We start from the raw sequence: 20,766 nt of genomic DNA, 5'->3' as shown, positions 1-20,766 counted from the left end.
ATCTTTCTAAATAGGTATATGGAATATAAAAATAATGATAATAATAATAATAATACATTTCATTTGTAGAGCACTTTTCATCAACGGTAAATCTCAAAGTGCTGCACAGGTTAAAAGGTGAATAATAAAACAACATTATCGCATAAAAACTATATAACAAACAGACAAACACAAAGAACATTGTACTACAAAATGTGAATAACAACGCTACAGTTATTTGCATTTTCTTATACAGGTGTACGTAGTGTGGATGTTCATGGTTTCTCTTTTTGGGGGGGATTCCCCCCACCCTCTTTTTCTCCTCAATTGTGTCCGGCCAATTACCCCAATCTTCTGAGCCATCCCGGTCGCTGCTCCACCCCGTCTCCCGATCCAGGGAGGGCTGCAGACTACCACATGCCTCCTCCGATACATGTGGAGTCACCAGCCGCTTCTTTTCACCTGACAGTGAGGAGTTTCACCAGGGGGACGTAGTGCGTGGGAGGATCACGCTATTCCCCTGAGTCCCCCCCCCCCCCGAACATGTGCCCCAACCGACCAGAGGAGGCACTAGTGCAGTGACCAGGACACATACCCACATCTGGCTTCCCACCCGCAGACATGGCCAATTGTCTCTGTAGGGACGCCTGACCAAGCCGGAGGAAACACGGGGATTTGATCCGGTGATCCCCGTGTTGGTAGGCAACGGAATAGACCGCTACGCTACCCGGACGCCAATGTTCATGCAATGTAGCCTCGGCAAACCAGGGAGCAATTTTTCACATGTCCTAACACTGTGATTCTCAACTCCGACTCCGGTGCTCCGAGTCCACAGTGCTGGTGGTTTTTTTTATTCTGCTTGGGAATTATGTTCCAGCTGTAGCGGTGGGTCTAAAAACTCCCTGGTTAGACAAGTGGAATGGATGGCAGAGGAAACCAGCAGCACTGAGTTGAAAACCTTTGTCTTGACAGACACAAACTAAAACGTGTTCAGACACAGGGATACACACTCACATGGCTTTCCCATGGTCCTGAAGACGGGCGTGAGATCTCAGGTAGGAAAACTCTATGCGGCTTACAGTGGGAGCAGCTAATACCGGCTGATCCCCCGGTGCACACTGATCACCATCAAACACACTGACGCGGCGGTCACACGCTCACACGCAAATGTGTGCAAGCACAGAATCACACACACACACACACGTACACATTCATTCTCACTGACAAAGATACATATACTACAACCACATTTTTTTTGTTTCTCTCTCTCTCTCACTCACTCACACACACACACAAATTAAGAGCCATCAAAGCCAGCTCAGAGGAGCTGGGATTAGAAAGCCTTTGTCTCAAAGTTTGATAATGGAACAATTGGGATAAACCCGGTGTTTGAAAGGTGGTGCGTGGAGAAGAGAGTGTATTATTATTCAAGAGGTCTGATTTCCCTCTCTTTGAAGAATTTCTCCTCTCTTTCTATCTTTACTGTTTATCACATTCTCTCTCTCTCTCTCTCTCTCTCTCTCTCTCTCTCTCTCTCTCTCTCTCTCTCTCTCTCTCTCTCTCTCTCTCTCTCTCTCTCTCTCTCTCTCTCTCTCCCTCCCTCCCTCCCTCCCTCCCTCTCACATTCTCTCCTGGCGCAAAAAACCCGACACCCAGATAAAGACAGTCCTCATTATGTGGTTCACATGTGCCTGCCTCTATGAATGCCATAAAAGATGTCATAACCTTGTGTAAGTCATCCCAAGGGTTAATTGGCATATCAACGACCCCAAGTTATGGTTGAGTGAGCTGTCAGAACAATGTGTGTGTGTGTGTGTGTTTTTGTGCGTGGTTCAGGGTATATGTGTGTTTATTTGTGCAGGCGTGTTGCCGTGTATGTATGTAATTTAGTGTGTGCGTGTGTGTGTGTGTGTGAGAGAGAGTGCGTGTGTGTGTGTGTGTTGTTTTCATTTTCTAGTGATGAAATGGGAACTAGGTCTAGCAGTGCCTGTTAGGCATGAAGCCATTTCAGGAATCATACAACACAGGCCTTTACCTTTCTGTGAAAAACACGCAGAGGTACAACAATTTTGTTAGTCTTTCATGCTCTGTGAAGTGATTTGGCTTGCATCGACTCCTTATTAACAGTATCTACAATAATGTGTGAAAGTCTAAAAATAAGATACTTCTATGAAATTAACAATGGCAAAATCTGGAATGATGTCACTTAGCAAGATGTTGCTTTGAGTCTACCTTACACTGATGAGTCGGAGGTGAAGGCTCAAAACTAAAGGCAAATCTATGTATTCATGCAGAGGGTCTTATGCCTATTACATTCTTCTCGATTTTTTTTACCCCCCCCCCTTTTTTTCTCCACAATTGTATCTGGCCAATTACCCCACTCTTCCGAGCCGTCCCGGTCACTGCTCCACCCCCTCTGCCGATGCAGCGAGGGCTGCAAACTACCACATGCCTCCTCCCATACCTGTGGAGTCACCAGCCGCTTCTTTTCACCCGACAGTGAGGAGTTTCACCAGGGGGACATAGTGCATGGGAGGATCACACTATTCCCCCCCCAGTTTCCCCTTCCCCCTGAACAGGCACCCCGACCGACCAGAGGAGACGCTAGTGCGGCGACCAAGACACATACCCACATCCGGCTTCCCACCCGCAGACACGGCACAGCAATCCCCATGTTACCTGCGGCTTGGCCGCAGGTAACATGGGGATTCGAACCAGCGATGCCTGTGTTGGTAGGCAACGGAATAGACCACCTCACCACCCGGACACCCATGATGGTGTTTTTATTGACGCATGCAATGATTATCTAACTGTTGGACACAATGAGGGTGAAGAAGAGAGGGGATTTCATGGAGGTGATTCTTTGGGATTATAAAAAAGGCATTCGATGGCAGATCACGTTGGGAAGGTTGCAGAGGTAACTACACTGTTTCATTTATGTCGCCGAAAATCCAAGTAACGCTTACTCTATTCATAGCAAGGTGTGCACGTTAAAATTCAAAGGACCAACACAACTTGATTACTTGACAAATAAACTGGAATTGTGAAAGGGCGATGTGAGGAGACCCCTTGACACCAGAAGCTCATCAAAACACAGCCCACAGCACCCACCACTTTGCAGCAAAACAGTGACTAAGGAAATGTAAACACTATACTTAAAGGCCAAAATGGCACTTTCTGCAACCCTCGACAGCAACCTAATGTCCAAAGTGGAGAGCACGCACATGCTCCCTCTTACTTTTTCTGATCCTACTCCTCCTCTGCCTCTTCTCTGCCTCCTTCCTTCTGACACAAACAAAACCAAAAAACTTACACACTCACACCACACACACACATGCCGAAAGTGTTGGTGTGCACTTGGTGGGCTGAAATGTTGGATAGACGGTCACAATCTGACTAATAACTGTGGGCACAAAAACAGCCATGTGAACATCACACATCAGCAGGCGCTGGAAGAAGAAGAAGAAGAAAGAGGGGAAGATGAGAAATGTGTTTGCATGAGCAAAACGATTTGGCTGCAGTTCCAGCATTCTTGTGTATTTTTAATCTTTTGTATCACAACAGCGGGAAGCCACATAAAGGATCACACACACACACACACACACACACACACACACACACACACACACACACACACACACACACACACACACACACACACACACACACACACACACGTACCTGTGCAGCACACAGAAATGGGTGTGCAAAAAGGGAACAACTCCTGTTTGCACATGATGAGTGAGATGGCACTACTAGCCATGAGCAGGTGACACACAGAAAAACACACACAAATGAGGGATTGTGCACACTCAAAAACACACACAAATGAGGGAGTGTGCGCACACACAACTCACACACACATATGTACCTGTGCAGCACAAAAAAAGGGATGTGCAAACAGGAAACAACTCCTGTTTGCACATGATGACAGTGAGATGGCACTACTAGCCATGAGCAGGTGACACAGAAACACACACACACACACACACACACACACACACACACACACACACACACACACACACACACACACACACACAAAAACATGATGACAGGAGCAGCTGAGAATAGGATTGTGTGACTGGACTGTTACCCCTGAGAGAGAGGGGCCTATCAGACCACAGCCACACTCAACCTGAGGCCTCAGGCTATGAGGCTTTGCAGACACACACACACACACACACACACGCACACACACACACACACACACAATGAGACTGACACAGTGTAGAAATATACATTCCACTGTCCATTATATTTTCGTCATACCAGCAGTGCAAATGATATTATAGATTGCTAAATCGAAATAAAACAAAATCTGAAATAGGACAACAGTAATTACTTATCTGAAGTTAGAATGGATGTCAGTAAATGAAAAGATGGAAAATCTATCCATCTATCTATCTATCTATCTATCTATCTATCTATCTATCTATCTATCTATCTATCTATCTATCTATCTATCTATCTATCAATCAATCTGTCATCTGTCCACTCAGTGTCCTGCCCCAGATAGCTGTACTATAACATACTATAACTGTTCCTTCATTCACTAACTGCAGTCTGGAGCTGGACTACTTTTCTCTCTTTCTCTCTCTTTCTATCTGTCCCATCTATTCGGGCTCTCTGTCGTTCCCCACTTTTTTTGCTTTCTTTTTTTCTCCATTTGTCACACTCTTGTTTTCTTTCTTTCCCTGTTCCTGTCTGTCACTTTCAGATATGGCCACTTCAGCACAGATGATAATTGTTTAATTTTCCTCTCATTCTGAGGTTTAAACTCTCACTTCACTCTCTCCCTCCCTCCTTCCAGAGGGAGAGAGGTCGGGGTAGGACATGGTTCTCCATGTCATGAAAGATATTGGTGACAAAATCGTAGTAGGATGGTGAAATACTCTTAATCCAGGAGGCAATATTTTTCACACTTTTCACAGCGGTGAAACCAATGTATTTTATAACGACAGTAAGCATCACTTCTGACAACCACGCCGGCCAAAAATCACCACCAAAAAAAAACAAACAAAACTTGTCTCACTTAAATTGAAAGCTTATAAAAAGTGTTTTAATTCCATTCCTGAGCCCCCCCCTTTTCTCCCTAATTGTATCCATCCAATTACCCTATTTTCCGAGCTGTCCCGGTCACTGCTCCACCCCCTCTGCCGATCTGGGGAGGGCTGCAGACTACCACATGCCTCCTCCGATACATGTGGAGTCGCCAGCCGCTTCTTTTCATCTGACAGTGAGGAGTTTCACGGGGGGACGTAGCATGTGGGAGGATCACGCTATTCCCCCTCCCCCCCGAACGGGCTCCCCGACTGACCAGAGAGGTGCTAGTGCAGCGACCACGACACATACCCACATTCGGCTTCCTACCCGCAGACATGGTCAATTGTATCTGTAGGGATGCCCGACCAAGCCGGAGGTAACACGGGGATTCGAACCGGCGATCCCCGTGTTGGTAGGCAACGGAATAGACCGCCACACTACCTGGACGCCCCCATTCCTGAGTTTCTTAAATTTTGGAGGGGCATAAGAAACTGTAACATGGTTTGTTATTAACAGTTTTAAGATAAGTCAGACATAGATAATATTGTTAACAACTCTATCTATCCGTCTATCTATCTATCTATCTATCTATCTATCTATCTATCTATCTATCTATCTATCTATCTAGTCTGCCAATACGCATGCATGGACTAGCTAATCTAAGACTTCAACAGTCACAGAGATTCTTCACTCCAGTTTAAACATCACAGGAAATGGTGTTTGGAGCACCATAAACTTCCTGTGATCTGACATATCCAAATGAAGCCAAACGGTTGGGTGGGATTATGTGAGGGGCTGTAGATTGATTTGACTGGCAGCCAATCATGACAGGGGATTTTTAGATCAACGTGAGCAGCCAACATGCTATTGGCTAGTTTATGTTTGGTGGTAGAAGATCACTCATTTTCCCTTCACTGGACATTTTTGTTAGTGTAGGATGATGCAATGAAAAATTATATTTTTGTGAGTTTTTTGAGAATAGCTTGAAAAAAGAAAAATCCACATTTGATTATGTAGCTAAGTGAATGGATGACCTCATGACTAGCAGTAACAGAGTAAATCATGAGAACTGGTATAGAAACAGTTTGCAGCAATCTGAGGGTCATGCCCAAAATAGCACTCTCTCGTTATTTTCACTGAAACTGGAGTAAATTTCACGTTTTCTGGAGAGTATGTTCTCAAACAGGGAATTTGTGACCATCATAAGAATTACATCAGTCTGCAAACATTATGCTTACAAAACTGAACCCGTGACCTGAAACCTCCCTGTGCTCCCCCTTAAGGGAAGCAGCAGCAGCAAACTGCACAATGTTTTCTTTTCACTGCTTTAATGTGTCTGATTTTTCTTGGTTTTTATGATACTGAGACAGCTTTTGGTTAAACTGCAAACTTGTCACTTGCCTCCACTTCACATACAGTGTTCAAACCTTAGCTGACTATAACTTTTTTAAAAGAGTTAAGGGTGCAAAACCCTAAAATAGCGTTCGGGTGGCGTGGCCGTCTATTCCGTTGCCTACCAACACGGGGATCGTTGGTTCGAATTCCCGTGTTATCGCCAGCTTGGTCGAGCGTCCAGACAGACACAATTGGCCGTGTCTGCGGGTGGGAAGCCGGATGTGGGTATGTGTCCTTCTCGCTGCACTAGCGTCTCCTCTGGTTGGTTGGGGTGCCTGTTCACGAGGGGGACTGGGGGGGAATAGCGTGATCCTCTGCTGCGCTACGTCCACCTGGTGAAACTCCTCACTGTCAGGTGAAAAGAAGCAGCTGGTGACTCCACATGTATCGGAGGAGGCATGTGGTAGCCTTCAGCCCTCCCCGGATCGGCAGAGGGGGTGGAGCAGCGACCAGGACGGCTCAGAAGAGTGGGGTAATTGGGCCGGATACAGTTGGGGAGAAAAAGGGGAGAAAAAAAATGAACCGTAAAATAATTTCATTGTCATTTTCAACTCTTTTCGTGTCATTTGCTTGACAGCTTCTCATTCTACTTCTTCACAAACATAAAGAAAGTGCATGTGTTTGTGTGTGCATGCCTGTTTGTACGAATGTGTCTGCACTATAGTAGCATGTGGATACATGTGTGTGAGTTTCCTGGGGGTTGTTTCTCAAAACCGAGCTTTAGGAAGTGACTGTCCACTGCTATTTGCAAGTGATCAGGTCAGATTTGTGTGTTCGGCCATCATTAATCTATCTGCATTGGTTGCTGTCGTAACGACGTAAGCATGTGTACGCATGCTAACCCAAACAGTGAGATGCAGGTCATAAAGACCAGAGAGATAGCCTCTCGCGCTTCGGTCCATAGCAGTATCTAGTCACGGTGCAGAACTTCTCCACCGTACCAGACAGCATCAGCAACGGAGGAGGTTGACATAGTTTCTTGCTGAAGATGCTGTGCTGCGACAGGCGTGCTGCCGTAAGTATCGTAAGGGACAGAAAGGAAAATCTGAAATTCAATTTGAGCCGCAAGACTGAGACACATTAGTAGAATTTTGATTTGAATCACATTTTAAATTAAATATGAGTGTTTTAAATCTGATTTGTAAAAATCAGTTTCCATGTTTTTTTTTTTTTTTTTGGCTGTCCAGACTTGACAAAAACAATCTGATTCCAATCTGGATATGCCAAAAATCAGATTTGAGCTGCCTGTCTGAACACAGCCGGCGGGAAGGCTGGCAGGATCCACACTGAGCCGCTGGGATCACAGCTGAGCCAATGCATAACTGACCAAACTACCTGCCTAGTTGAGCCTGTCAGTCTTCCCCTGGCGTTCGGCAGATCGACTCCGTGCTACACAGTATGGCAAGCAGCTGCTGGCCCACACACAACTACTGCTGCTGGTGACTGCAAGCTGAAATAGGTAACTGGACCTTTCATTTGGGGGGGCACTGTTGAGGGATTTGGTAGCCATTGTGCCAGAACTGAAGCTTACAGTACGGGTCACTTCTAGACTGGTATGACCTGCCCCCCCCTTTGACCTACTTGAACCTGTCTCACCCCCTTTGCTGTGCTTTCCCAGAGGCTTCCAGAGACAGAGCTCCCTTACTGAATGGTACCCTGCTGCAGGAGTAACCCCAATTCCCATTTCGACCCCCCTTACCACTTCCACTTTCTCCAAATCACTATTTAATAAACTATGCTCTTCAGTTTGACTGGCAAAATGTGTCATTAGCGCTTTATTTCGAAGTCCAAAAAATTCTCACTGTCAAGGCTACTACAGAGTGTGTGTCTCCACAATCAGAAAAAGAACTTTTTTTTAAATTTTTTGGACACCCCCTCCTTTTCTCCTCAGTTACCCCACTCTTCTGAACCATCCCGGTCACTGCCCCACCCCCTCTGCTGATCTGGGGAGGGCTGCAGACTTCCACATCCCTCCTCCGATACATGTGGAGTCGCCAGCTGCTTCTTTTCACCTGACAGTGAGGAGTTTTGCCAGGGGGACGTAGGCTGTGGGAGGATCATGCTTTCCCCCCCAGCTCCCCCACTCACCTAAACAGGCGCCCCGGCCGACCAGAGGAGGCGCTAGTGCAGCGACCAGGACACACACACCCACGTCTGGCTTCCCACCCGCAGACAAGGCCAATTGTGTCTGTAGGGATGCCCGACCAAGCCGGAGGTAACATGGGGATTTGAACTGGCAATCCCCATGTTGGTAGGCAACGAAATAGACCGCCACGCCACCCAGACGCCCCCCCCACCAAAAGAATCTTGACCCGAGACATGACACTGCTGAACTGTCAATCTGCTCTTTGTTTACAGCCTATCTTGTCTCACCACTTGTTCGTGTATATATATATATATATATATATATTTTTTTTTTTATATAGCTTTTTTTTTCTGAAACTGTCAATGGTGTTATAAGTGCTCAACTAATGAGGAGCGGAATATAAACATAGTATATATACTTAGCACAAAAAGTAAGGAAATGTGTGTTTGGTAGATTATTTCTTTGTTGTAACAATGCTTCTTGGCCATAAATCTTATATCGTTGGAAAGCCTGTTTATTTCCCTTTTAAATGGTGCCACATTTGTAAGGAACATGCATTTGTGGGATGAGCAGCAGAGCTGAGTATGTGGGTTGCGCTCATGAAAAATTTGCTAAATCTTCTCTGCCAATGCCAAACAGCTTATTTTGCTGTTGCTATTGACTCTTGTTTTTAGCTTCTGGTACCCCAGGTGCTGACAATCAGGTGCCTGATATAAGATTTATTGCCAAGAAGCATTGTTACAACAAAGAAATAATCTACCAAACACACATTTCCTTACTTTTTGTGCCAAGTTTATATATATATCGCTTCTCATTAGTTGAGTACTTATTACAACACCATTGACGGTTTCAGAAAAAAAACGCTATATATATACACTACCGTTCAAAAGTTTGGGATCACCCAAACAATTTTGTGTTTTCCATGAAAAGTCACACTTATTCACCACCATATGTTGTGAAATGAATAGAAAATAGAGTCAAGACATTGACAAGGTTAGAAATAATGATTTGTATTTGAAATAAGATTTTTTTTACATCAAACTTTGCTTTCGTCAAAGAATCCTCCATTTGCAGCAATTACAGCATTGCAGACCTTTGGCATTCTAGCTGTTAATTTGTTGAGGTAATCTGGAGAAATTGCACCCCACGCTTCCAGAAGCAGCTCCCACAAGTTGGATTGGTTGGATGGGCACTTCTTGCGTACCATACGGTCAAGCTGCTCCCACAACAGCTCAATGGGGTTCAGATCTGGTGACTGCGCTGGCCACTCCATTACCGATAGAATACCAGCTGCCTGCTTCTGCTCTAAATAGTTCTTGCACAATTTGGAGGTGTGTTTAGGGTCATTGTCCTGTTGTAGGATGAAATTGGCTCCAATCAAGCGCTGTCCACTGGGTATGGCATGGCGTTGCAAAATGGAGTGATAGCCTTCCTTATTCAGAATCCCTTTTACCCTGTACAAATCTCCCACCTTACCAGCACCAAAGCAACCCCAGACCATCACATTACCTCCACCATGCTTAACAGATGGCGTCAGGCATTCTTCCAGCATCTTTTCATTTGTTCTGCGTCTCACAAACGTTCTTCTTTGTGATCCAAACACCTCAAACTTGGATTCATCCGTCCACAACACTTTTTTCCAGTCTTCCTCTGTCCAATGTCTGTGTTCTTTTGCCCATCTTAATCTTTTTCTTTTATTGGTCAGTCTCAGATATGGCTTTTTCTTTGCCACTCTGCCCTGAAGCCCAGAATCCCGCAGCCGCCTCTTCACTGTAGATGTTGACACTGGTGTTTTGCGGGTACTATTTAATGAAGATGCCAGTTGGGGACCTGTGAGGCGTCTGTTTCTCAAACTAGAGACTCTAATGTACTTATCTTCTTGCTCAGTTGTGCAACGCGGCCTCCCACTTCTTTTTCTACTCTTGTTAGAGCCCGTTTGTGCTGTCCTTTGAAGGGAGTAGTACACACCGGTGTAGGAAATCTTCAATTTCTTAGCAATTTCTCGCATGGAATAGCCTTCATTTCTAAGAACAAGAATAGACTGTCGAGTTTCAGATGAAAGTTCTCTTTTTCTGGCCATTTTGAGCGTTTAATTGACCCCACAAATGTGATGCTCCAGAAACTCAATCTGCTCAAAGAAGTGCCCATCCAACCAATCCAACTTGTGGGAGCTGCTTCTGGAAGCGTGGGGTGCAATTTCTCCAGATTACCTCAACAAATTAACAGCTAGAATGCCAAAGGTCTGCAATGCTGTAATTGCTGCAAATGGAGGATTCTTTGACGAAAGCAAAGTTTGATGTAAAAAAAATCTTATTTCAAATACAAATCATTATTTCTAACCTTGTCAATGTCTTGACTCTATTTTCTATTCATTTCACAACATATGGTGGTGAATAAGCGTGACTTTTCATGGAAAACACAAAATTGTTTGGGTGATCCCAAACTTTTGAACGGTAGTGTATATATATATATATATATATATATAAATAGATATATAGTTTTTTTCCCCCTTGAAACCATCAATGGTGTTGATAAAAGTGCTCAACAAACGAGGAACGGAATATTACATCTATCTTAATATATATAATATAACTTTGTTAAAAGAAACACTCAACGGTAGGGAAAGTGCTCAACAAATGAGGAGCAAAATAATCCAATGAGTCAAGTAAATTCTCTGAGCCAGTACAATCCTGTTTCATGCCATAAGCAATCATCAGCTGTCAATATATTATATATATATATATATATATATATGTGTGTGTGTGTGTGTGTGTGTGTATGTGTGTGTGTGTGTTGTGTGTTTGTCACCCACAGTCAAAACGTTCACAGCACAATACAAGATGCCAGGCTCCAGGCAAAGCAGCAATTAAACCCTGTAAATAAGTAAATGAATGAATTATGCATTCCGAATGCACAGCTAGGCACTGTAATTTCAGAGCTTTAGGGAGAGGAGTGGAGTGGGATGACGCCAACTGCTATACCGGGCCAAAAGGATTTCCTATGAGTCAAGGTTTTTGGGAGCAGAATGTACTGTGAAAAAGCAGAATTAACAATGCGCGTTGAGTCGTGGAGTATGACAGACACGTATTGCAGGGGATTGTCAGAGGCAGGCAGACACACATCTGATGACTCATTCCCTCCACACAACTAGGCAGACAGACAGCATGGCAGACAGACAGGGTGACAGAAACAGTGACATGATGGCAGACAGACAGGATGGCAGGCAAACAGGATGGCAGACACAGTGACAGGATGGCAAGACATGGTGACAGACAGACAGGATGGCAGGCAGACAGGATAGACAGACAAGATGGCAGACAGACAGGATGGCAAGCAGACAGGATGGAAGACAGACAGGGTGCCAGACACGGTGACAGGATGACAGACAGACAGGATGGCAGACACGGTGCCAGACAGACAGGGTGGCAGGCAGACAAGATGGCAGACAGACAGGATGGCAAGCAAACAGGATGGCAGACAGACAGGGTGGCAGACACGGTGACAGGATGGCAGGCAGACAGGATACAGACAGACAGGATGGCATGCAGACAGGATGACATGCAGACAGGATGCAGAATGACAGGATGGCAGACAGACAGGGGGTTACAAAAGAAGAAAGAGACAGACAGATTGGCGGGCATCTAAACCTGCACAAAAGAGGAAGACAAGGAAGAATTAAATAAACAACAGTCTATGCATCCCTGAATTCATCCTTCAGTCGGAAAACAACTTGAGCTAAAAATAAGAGTAATGCCCTTTCTAAGATGTAAACATGTCCACAAAGGGAAAATAAATATTGTGTGTTGTCCTGTACTGTACTGTGTTGTGACCTGTTCTGCTCATTTGCCCACTAGCCATGTGTAAACTCAATTGAAAACCAAAATGACTTCAGGCAAACTACGTGAATAGGGAGCCAACATTTAGTTGATGGATGCAAGGAATAACAAAATAATAATGTACAAGAAAACTCCGGTTACAAGCAGGTGTCTGGTTACAGTGAGTGCCCTTGCACTATGGTCCAGATATAAGTGGGCGATAACAGTTTTGGCTTGCACCCCATCTGGCCTTTTAAGATCTAATCAAGCATTACCTTAAAAACAATGAACAATTAAATCAGTAATACTTTTGATTTCAGGGCCTGTAGTCACCACTACTAACTTGCATTCAGTTTTGCAACTTGGTCAATTTTTATTTTTTTTTGGTCAAATCCTGTCAATTTTCAAGTTGTTTTTTTTTTTTTTTGTTGGATTTTTCCAATTTTTTTCCCCCAACTGTATCCGGCCAATTACCCCACTCTTCCAAGCTGTCCCGGTTGCTGTTCTACCCCTTCTGCCGATCCGGGGAGGGCTGCAGACTACCACATGGCTCTTCCGATACATGTGGAGTCACCTGTCGCTTCTTTTCACCTGACAGTGAGAAGATTCACCAGGGGGATGTAGCGCATGGGAGGATCACGCTATTCCGCCCAGTTCCCCCTCCCCCCTGAAGAAGCGCCCTGACCAGCCAGAGGAGGCGCTAGTGCAGCAACCACAACACATACCCACATCCGACTTCCCACCCGAAGACACGGCCAATTGTGTCTGTAGGGATGCCTGACCAAGCCGGAGGTAACATGGGGATTTGAACCAGCGATCCCCATGTTGGTAGGCAACGGAATACACCGGTACGCTACCTGGAAGCTCCAAGTTGTTTTTATATCAAATTTCAGATGCAAACTGCAAGGCCAGGTACAGCTACCTCAGAAGCATGCTAAGCTAGGACCTGTAGGTGGTGATCATCAGTGAGGAAACAACTGGCACTTTTTGTGAAAGTTAGAAATTTTTGAAAAAAGACCTACTTCTTTCAGGGCAGCAATCATTTTGATTTGTGTTTTCACTAAAAAAAGACCCTGTTGGCGTCCGGATAGGGTAGCTGTCTATTCCGTTGCCTACCAACACGGGGATCGACGGTTCAAATCCCCGTGTTACCTCCAGCTTGGTTGGGTATCCCCACAGACACAACTGGCCGTGTTTGCGGGTAGGAAGCCGGATGTGGGTATATGTCCTGGTTGCTGCACTAGCGCCTCCTCTGGTCGGTCAGGGCACCTTGGAAGAGTGATGTAATTGGCCAGATGCAATTGGAGAGAAAAAAAGGGGGGAAACTCCCCCCCCCAAAAAAAGACCCCGTTTCACATCAGCTTGTTGAGTTGTCAGGAGTTCAGTTTACTGTTAGGCGACATATTATCATCGCATCTGGTGAAAATTACACTTGATGGGTCAGTCGCAAGAAGTTTTGGTTGATACTTCAAACAATGAGGGCCCCATCATCATTGCACCCATTGCCGAGACTCGATTTCTATTGACCTTTAACCCCATCGCAGGCTCAGTTGCCATGACAACATCATAGAATTTTCTATCTCCAATTGTCACACCACATTGTTTATAATGGAGAGTCACGCTTTTGTCAAATATGTAGTAGATGTCACGGCATTGCTGCATGCCGGTGATGTTCTGAAGCATGTATGGAAACTGGTCTTAATCACCCAGTCACTTTCCTCGAATACGGGTACGGCAACCACCCCCAGTGTTTCTCAAGTTCATTTCCTTCATATAAATTTATGGTCTGCGCATTTTCCGTCTTGGCAAAAGGGGCTGCTGTTAAAGCCCACAGATGCCAGAAAAACACATTTATCTCCTGGTTTTCTGCCTCTATGTCTACTTACTTTTTTTTAAAACTTTTTAATACTTTATTGATCCCTGTGGGGAAATTCTTCCTCTACATTGAACCCATCCTAGCTAGGAGCAGCGGGCAGCTGCCGTGCAGCGCCCGGGGACCAACTCCAGTTCGTCTTGCCATGCCTCGGTCAGGGGCACAGACAGGAGTATTAACCCTAACATGCATGTCTAGTCACATCTAGCCGAAATTCAGCCAAATGACTAAACTTCAGTGACGTAGTCTATTAACGCTCATGCTTTTCTACTTTTTTTTATTAACGACAGCGTCGAAAAACCAAGTCGAGCGATGACAGAATGTTGGTTGTTCTGTCATAAATCACTGAACTAAACTGGCCCTGAAGGTTTCAATGCATTCATGGTGATCATCTGACTAGATGACGCATCTACAATTAGTACGAGTAAAGATGAACCAATCATAATAATTACATTAGCATAATTATATTAGTTATTTTAGATATATATTTTATCATGACTGCAAAAGTTTTTTTTTCCTTTTCAGAAATTTGACCCAAGCGGGTTGAACAAAACGCTAAGACAGATGCAAAATAAAACTATAATCACACAATTACTAAACAGCAATAACAAAAAAAAGGCTTATCTCACAATTAAGTTTATGGATAGGCAGAAAGGGAAGAACAGGTAAACAACACATGTGGAATCAAACGACGTTTTCATCTCTGCAGATTTTTTTTTTTTTTTGGATAAGTAGGTCATCTCTGTCTGAGAGGCCGCTGATGAAAATAACCCAAAAATCTCCTAAATGTGTGTTACCTCTGTGTGTGTGTGGGTGGGTGTGTATTGGGCTTATTTGTGCATATGTATGTATGTGTGAACGAGAGAGTGGCCCAGTCCTGACCTTACAATGTAGAAGGGGCTTAATGTGAAGAAGAGTGAGGGACGGGGAGCATGAAGGAAAAAGAGAGTGTGAAAGACGAGTTGAGAGAGAAAGAGAGGGAGAAAGAGAAAGAAAGCAAGAGTAACAAAGAAGGAGAAAGAGCTTGAGAGAGAGAGGGCGAGAGTGATCCAGAGGGAGGTGATACGATGGCATGGCTGAGTGACTGGCCCACTGAGGCTGGAAGAAAGGAACAAAAGGTCAGGAGATGTCAGAAAAATCTCTTTCTCATTCTCTATCACACACACACACACACACAGATTATGGAGAAGAGATTCTCTCTGTGCCTGTAAATAAATAATAAATAATAAATTGACTTTTATAAAAAAAGTCATATCAGGTGTTTTCTTCTTTTTTACAAAAGCAGAGCGTTGACAGAAAAGAGGAAATGGATTGAGGAAGGACAGGGACTTGCTGTGATTTGCCACACTGCCTCTGAGTAGATCCACATTTGTCATAGATACCGTATGTTTTTTTTAGTGTAAAAGTAATGTTATCCATTCAGTTAATATGGTGGAATGGGACTTGTGCGTGTGGCGTTTAAATGCTGTTCTAGTGCATCCTGGTGAATGAAGGACTGTTTTTTGTTGTAATGATTTTCCACAAAGGAAAAGTGCATACATTGACTGCACATGACCCTGAAACTGGGCAACAAAGCATGTGCAACAACCTCGACCCACCCACGCAAACACACACACACACACACACACACACACACACACACACACACACACAAATACACATACACAGAAAGACCCACAAAGGGCACCCACCCCCCTCTTGTGGGTCAAGGGCATCTGTGTGAGGTCACTATGGTCATGATGAGAGAAGCCACAAAATCTACCACCACTACAATGCACATTCAGAAATCATCAAAACAAACACAGAGACATGTGATCGGATCATATCACTGGAAAGAAGGATGGGTGACCACATGGATGGATGGATGGATGGATGGATGGATGAAGAACCAAAAGAGAGAATGAAGACATGAATATTTCTATCCCTTATATCAGTGGTTCTCAACCTTTTTGGGGTCCTGGACCCCCTGCGTATTTTTGATCTACCCTGAGGACCCCTCCACCTGATCTTGGGGGAGGGGGGTTGCAATTTGATAGAAACAGTAGAAACTGCATTTTAAATTGCATTATAGCATTTATTCACTCTTTGGGGCAAAAATAAGAGCTTTCAGTTGTAACTTAGATATAGTTAACAAAACAGAATTCTTATGCAGTAACTTTCAGATATATGTAACAAAACAGAATATGTATTCAGTAACTTTCAGATATATGTAACAACAGAATTTTTATGCAGTAACTTTTAACAATGCAAACGGGAGCGGGATCTCTTATTAAAATACAATAAATTACACTTGTGAAACAGATGTAATTAGAGAAAAAAGTCCTGTTACCCTTTATAGTTTAGGTAGATAAAGGTCTTAGTCACATTTGAGTAAAATAATCCTATTTCTATAAATGTCATAGGATCTTTTTTTTAAAGATATTTTATTTTCACGGACCCCTTGCAATTACACCGCGGACCCCTAGTGGTCCGCGGACCCCCGGTTGAGAAACACTGCCTTATATCAATATATTATTCGGCCAGGGCAATGTTGTTTGAATGCTAACACAACCATCTCACTGAGCATCTTAAAAGTGTTGAAAGATTTGATTTTTGACATCAGGTACATCATTCAGATATGACATGACCATCAAAAATATGAAAAAAGAGTCTCGCTTTCAATATCTGTCAGTCTCATCTAGTTTTTAATTTTCATTCCCCATGAGGCTGGAATTATATTTAAAAAAACCTATTTTAAAATAAAGCACTATTTGTAAATGGATGATAACACAATGCAAAATGAACCGTCATACTGTTTGTGACATCGATATCTACGCCTGGTATTGGTGTTGCATAGAGAGGATGGAAAGATTCAGTGAATGAGAAATAGGTAAGATAGATAGATATAAAAAAAAAAGGTATAAATAAGGAGTTGGATTACTTTGTCATTCTTTGCTCGGCTTGATTTTGATTCCACACAAGGAATTCGGGGTCGTACCTATCAAGGGGGGACAGGCAGAGAGAAACAAGAGAGAAGTGTATGTCGGCTGTCTAGCAACAAATTAATTAATAACCATGATAATAGTAATGATTAGTAGATAGAAATCCATTCTCAGTAAATATCCATGGGATTGGTCTTTCTCTCTCAACACTTAAGTTATCAGACAGTGGCAGGGGAGGCAGCAGGTAGAAGACATGCACTCGGGTGGGTGGTGGTGGTAGGTGGGTTGGGGTTTGGGTGTATGTGTGAGTTAAAGAGAGGGTCTTACAATAAGGACAAACTGGGTCTAACCTTGTTTGTGACAGTCAATCTGTAGACGGTGTGGGCCGTCCGTCAAACTGCCGCTACAGTTGTTAATCTATTATTCCTTGGAAAACAAAGCCCAACATCTGGACGGCTCAGGCTGGACCCTGTCGCCAGTGTGATTCCAGACAACCAAGGTTTACATTTCAATTCACATCGCCAGTGCCGATGTACTTTCCATCCTTTCTTATTCCAACTTTGCCACAGCTTTGTTGGCGGCCATTTTAGAAGTAACCCCCCCCCCAACCCTTCAAGCATTCAAGCATCCATAAAGCCAGGAACACACCAGAAGACTTTTAAAGCCTTAATCAAATAGAAAAAGACTCGGCATCACACGTTTAATGGTTACAGTCGTAGACAAAACACATCGATTACAACCGTAGTCATAAAGGCCCAACAACTGGCCGAGGAGCTCAAACTTGTCCAGATTCCAGTCGTAAAAAAATCAAACAAGTTTAATAATAAAAAATATAATAACTTTTTTTATATAGCACCTTTCATACAATTCATACCATTTCAGTACTTTGAATTCAAACAAAGCTAAAACAAAAATGATGTGTTAAAAAAAGTCAAACAGAGGGACAAAATCACAGAAAGCTGAATCAGTTCATGTGGACACAACGTTGTGTCCACATGAACTGGTTCAGCTTTCTGTGGTTTTCTTACCTGGATTATTGAGCATGCATAAAGACAAAGGGACAAATTGTTTTAAATTCATATTTGATATATTCAGTCTTGATATGTGACGGGTCGAAGGCCTGCCTAGGAGAGCATGGTTCTGAGTTTTAAACCCCTGCAAACCACAAGGTGACGTGTGCAGACTGGTGCAGACGCCACCATCTTGAAAATCAGCCGTCATGGCCAAACTAGAGCTATAATCGGCCTTCAAATCGTCTGGTGTGTTCTCGGCTTAACACATTAACAGTGAATGTCACTGTAGGAGCCTCATTAGGCGTTAACAATTTCCCCTTGAAATCTTGTTGGCGCAACACTACAGCAGCACCGCGGTGACCTACAACTGTAACTATGGTAACCGTTATCCTGTTAAAATGACCCTCCCTTTAACGCAGCATGGACATTAAGCTGTAAAACACATCCAAACCAAACAAAATGCGGCATCCACAAAATGCGAGCGCCGATGTCGACCATGCACGAGGCGGGTGAGGGCGCTGCGAAACGCCATGCATCGCAACCCAGTTGGGTGCACAGCAGGCTCCCGACACTTGATGCAAACCAATGGCATGAAAACGGGAGCTTGGAAAGTGAACAGACAGAAAAAAAAACAGTGCAATGTGTGGGGGGACAAAGAGAGATGACATAGACGAAAGGTGGAGGAATGAAAGAGCGATGGTGAAAGAAAGTCAGCTAGGCTTAGTGACACAGTGAGACGCTTTACTCTTTCAAACAGCAGCTATCATGAAGCCGCCTAAGACAGTCGTTCAGCACAAAGCCCTTTTCTCGTTAAAGATGAAGAAAAACATAATTTGTGTAAAGTATATATGTATTTTGTCTTGCACCTCAACAGAAATGTCATAGGTAAAGACACTTCAGCTTTAATTGGGCTGGTGCTGTCTTTGTCACTGAGTTTGTGTGCTCATTAGTCAGAAAAGTAAAAAAAAAAAAAAAAAAGGAAATGAGAATCCCAGAGAGCTTATTAAAGGAGGGAGTATTAAAAACAGCTTTTATAATGTCCCTGTCTGCAGGTATGTTTGTCAGTCATTCACTGTCTGCCTCTCTCTCTCTCTCTCTCTCTCTCTCTCTCTCTCTCTCTCTCACACACATACACACACACACACACAAAAAAACAGTTCTTAAAGTGGACTTGGACTTGATGCTTTTTTCCAGGTGGACTGTACCTTTCTATTACACAATATGCTACTGATTGTCACTGACAAAGAAGCACTCAGGTTTGTACCTAGCTGTGTAGAGATGTTAAAAGCAGTGTGAACAGGCCTTGAACCCAGGCAGAGGAGAGAGGACAGTGAAGAATGTGGCGTGATGTGTGCCTCATACTAAAGCCCAGATTCAGCGCAGCCCTTACAATAAAATTAAAAAACAATACATATATATATATATATATATATATATATATATATATATATATATATATATATATATATATATAAGAAAAATCTATTAAGGTGTGAGAAATCACCGGTAGCTGTTCTCGCCGTGTGACGCAACAAACTCAAAAGCTTCTCAGTATCTCAGTGGTGCAAGATTACACTTTCCTTTTTTTCCAAGAAGAGTCGGTGTTCTATGATAATTATTCACCTCTTTATTTTCTGTTCTTTATGCTTCCATGTAATGAAACACAAGTGCAAGTTTCATCCTACTATGAATCTGGGCCTCAGTAAATCCAGAAAAGGAGGGAGTGGGGAGGGGCGGGACAAAGGGTTTCATTGACAAACCAAGTTACATAGATATAGATATATAAAACAACAGAAAATAAGGTGTAGTCTCCCCTCACCTGGGGTCCTTCTGGATGCTGTCCACAGATGGAGACCTGGCTAGAGCCGCCTCCGGGGGCAGAGCGGGGCCTGATTTGCTGTAGGGCGACTCTGTTGACGGACAGAACTGCAGCGTGCGGTACGGGTTGGCGTAGTCTGATGCCCCGCCCCCTGGGGCAAAGCTGGCCCTCTGATAGGTGGCAGCAGCACTCTGGCTTCCTGTTCGTTGCAAGGGGAGTGGGTCAACACCGGGGGAAGGCGGGGCTAAGGTGGGGAGAGAAGTGTAGGGACAGAACAGATAGTTGAGGACCTCTTGGTATAACTGGCTGACTGCTGGGTCTGATGGTGCATAACGGGAGAGGTTGGGGAGGCGAAGCGAAGGAAAATTGCAAGCAGCCAAATGAGGGATACACACAAATACGCAAGCCCAGAAATACACAACACACAGTGAGAAGTGCAACACCAGAAACATCGGCAGGGGAATGGGGCAAAAAACACCACAGAAGCAAACAAGAAAGGGCCGGGAAGGAAGTAAAAAAAAGAACACAAACAAATAACAAATATAGTCATGACATGTCATGACACTTCATAATACACTTCATTTCATTCAAAAATAATTATGAGGAGCATAATTACTTTTGCTGCAGCAACATCATTAAAGCCAATAGCTGTGGCAACAACAGTATTTCATGTGGCTCAAATAATCACAGTAGACAAAAAACATTCATAGAATACCATCAGACAGACAGACAATAGCTAGCTAGCTAGCTAGCTAGCTAGCTAGATAGACAGATTGATAGATAGATAGATAGATAGATAGATAGATAGATAGATAGATA

General features: G+C 43.8%; 1 protein-coding gene across 4 annotated transcripts in view; it reads right to left on the bottom strand.

Moving 5' to 3' along the window:
• ctnnd2b (catenin (cadherin-associated protein), delta 2b) overlaps nt 1-20,766 on the bottom strand; it is a 168,825-nt gene that overhangs the window by 61,450 nt on the left and 86,609 nt on the right. For 2 of the 4 annotated variants that reach the window (XM_056292727.1, XM_056292728.1), the window contains exon 10: nt 19,948-20,266. In XM_056292727.1, coding sequence (XP_056148702.1) covers nt 19,948-20,266 — 319 coding nt within the window. Of the gene's footprint in view, nt 1-17,114; nt 17,172-19,947; nt 20,267-20,766 lie in introns of all 4 variants that reach the window. The other 2 variants (XM_056292726.1, XM_056292729.1) reach the window with 2 other exon arrangements.

Source organism: Lampris incognitus, chromosome 14 (genome assembly GCF_029633865.1).
Source record: "Lampris incognitus isolate fLamInc1 chromosome 14, fLamInc1.hap2, whole genome shotgun sequence".
NCBI lineage: Eukaryota > Metazoa > Chordata > Actinopteri > Lampriformes > Lampridae > Lampris > Lampris incognitus.
This window is presented reverse-complemented; position numbering and strand designations above follow the sequence as displayed.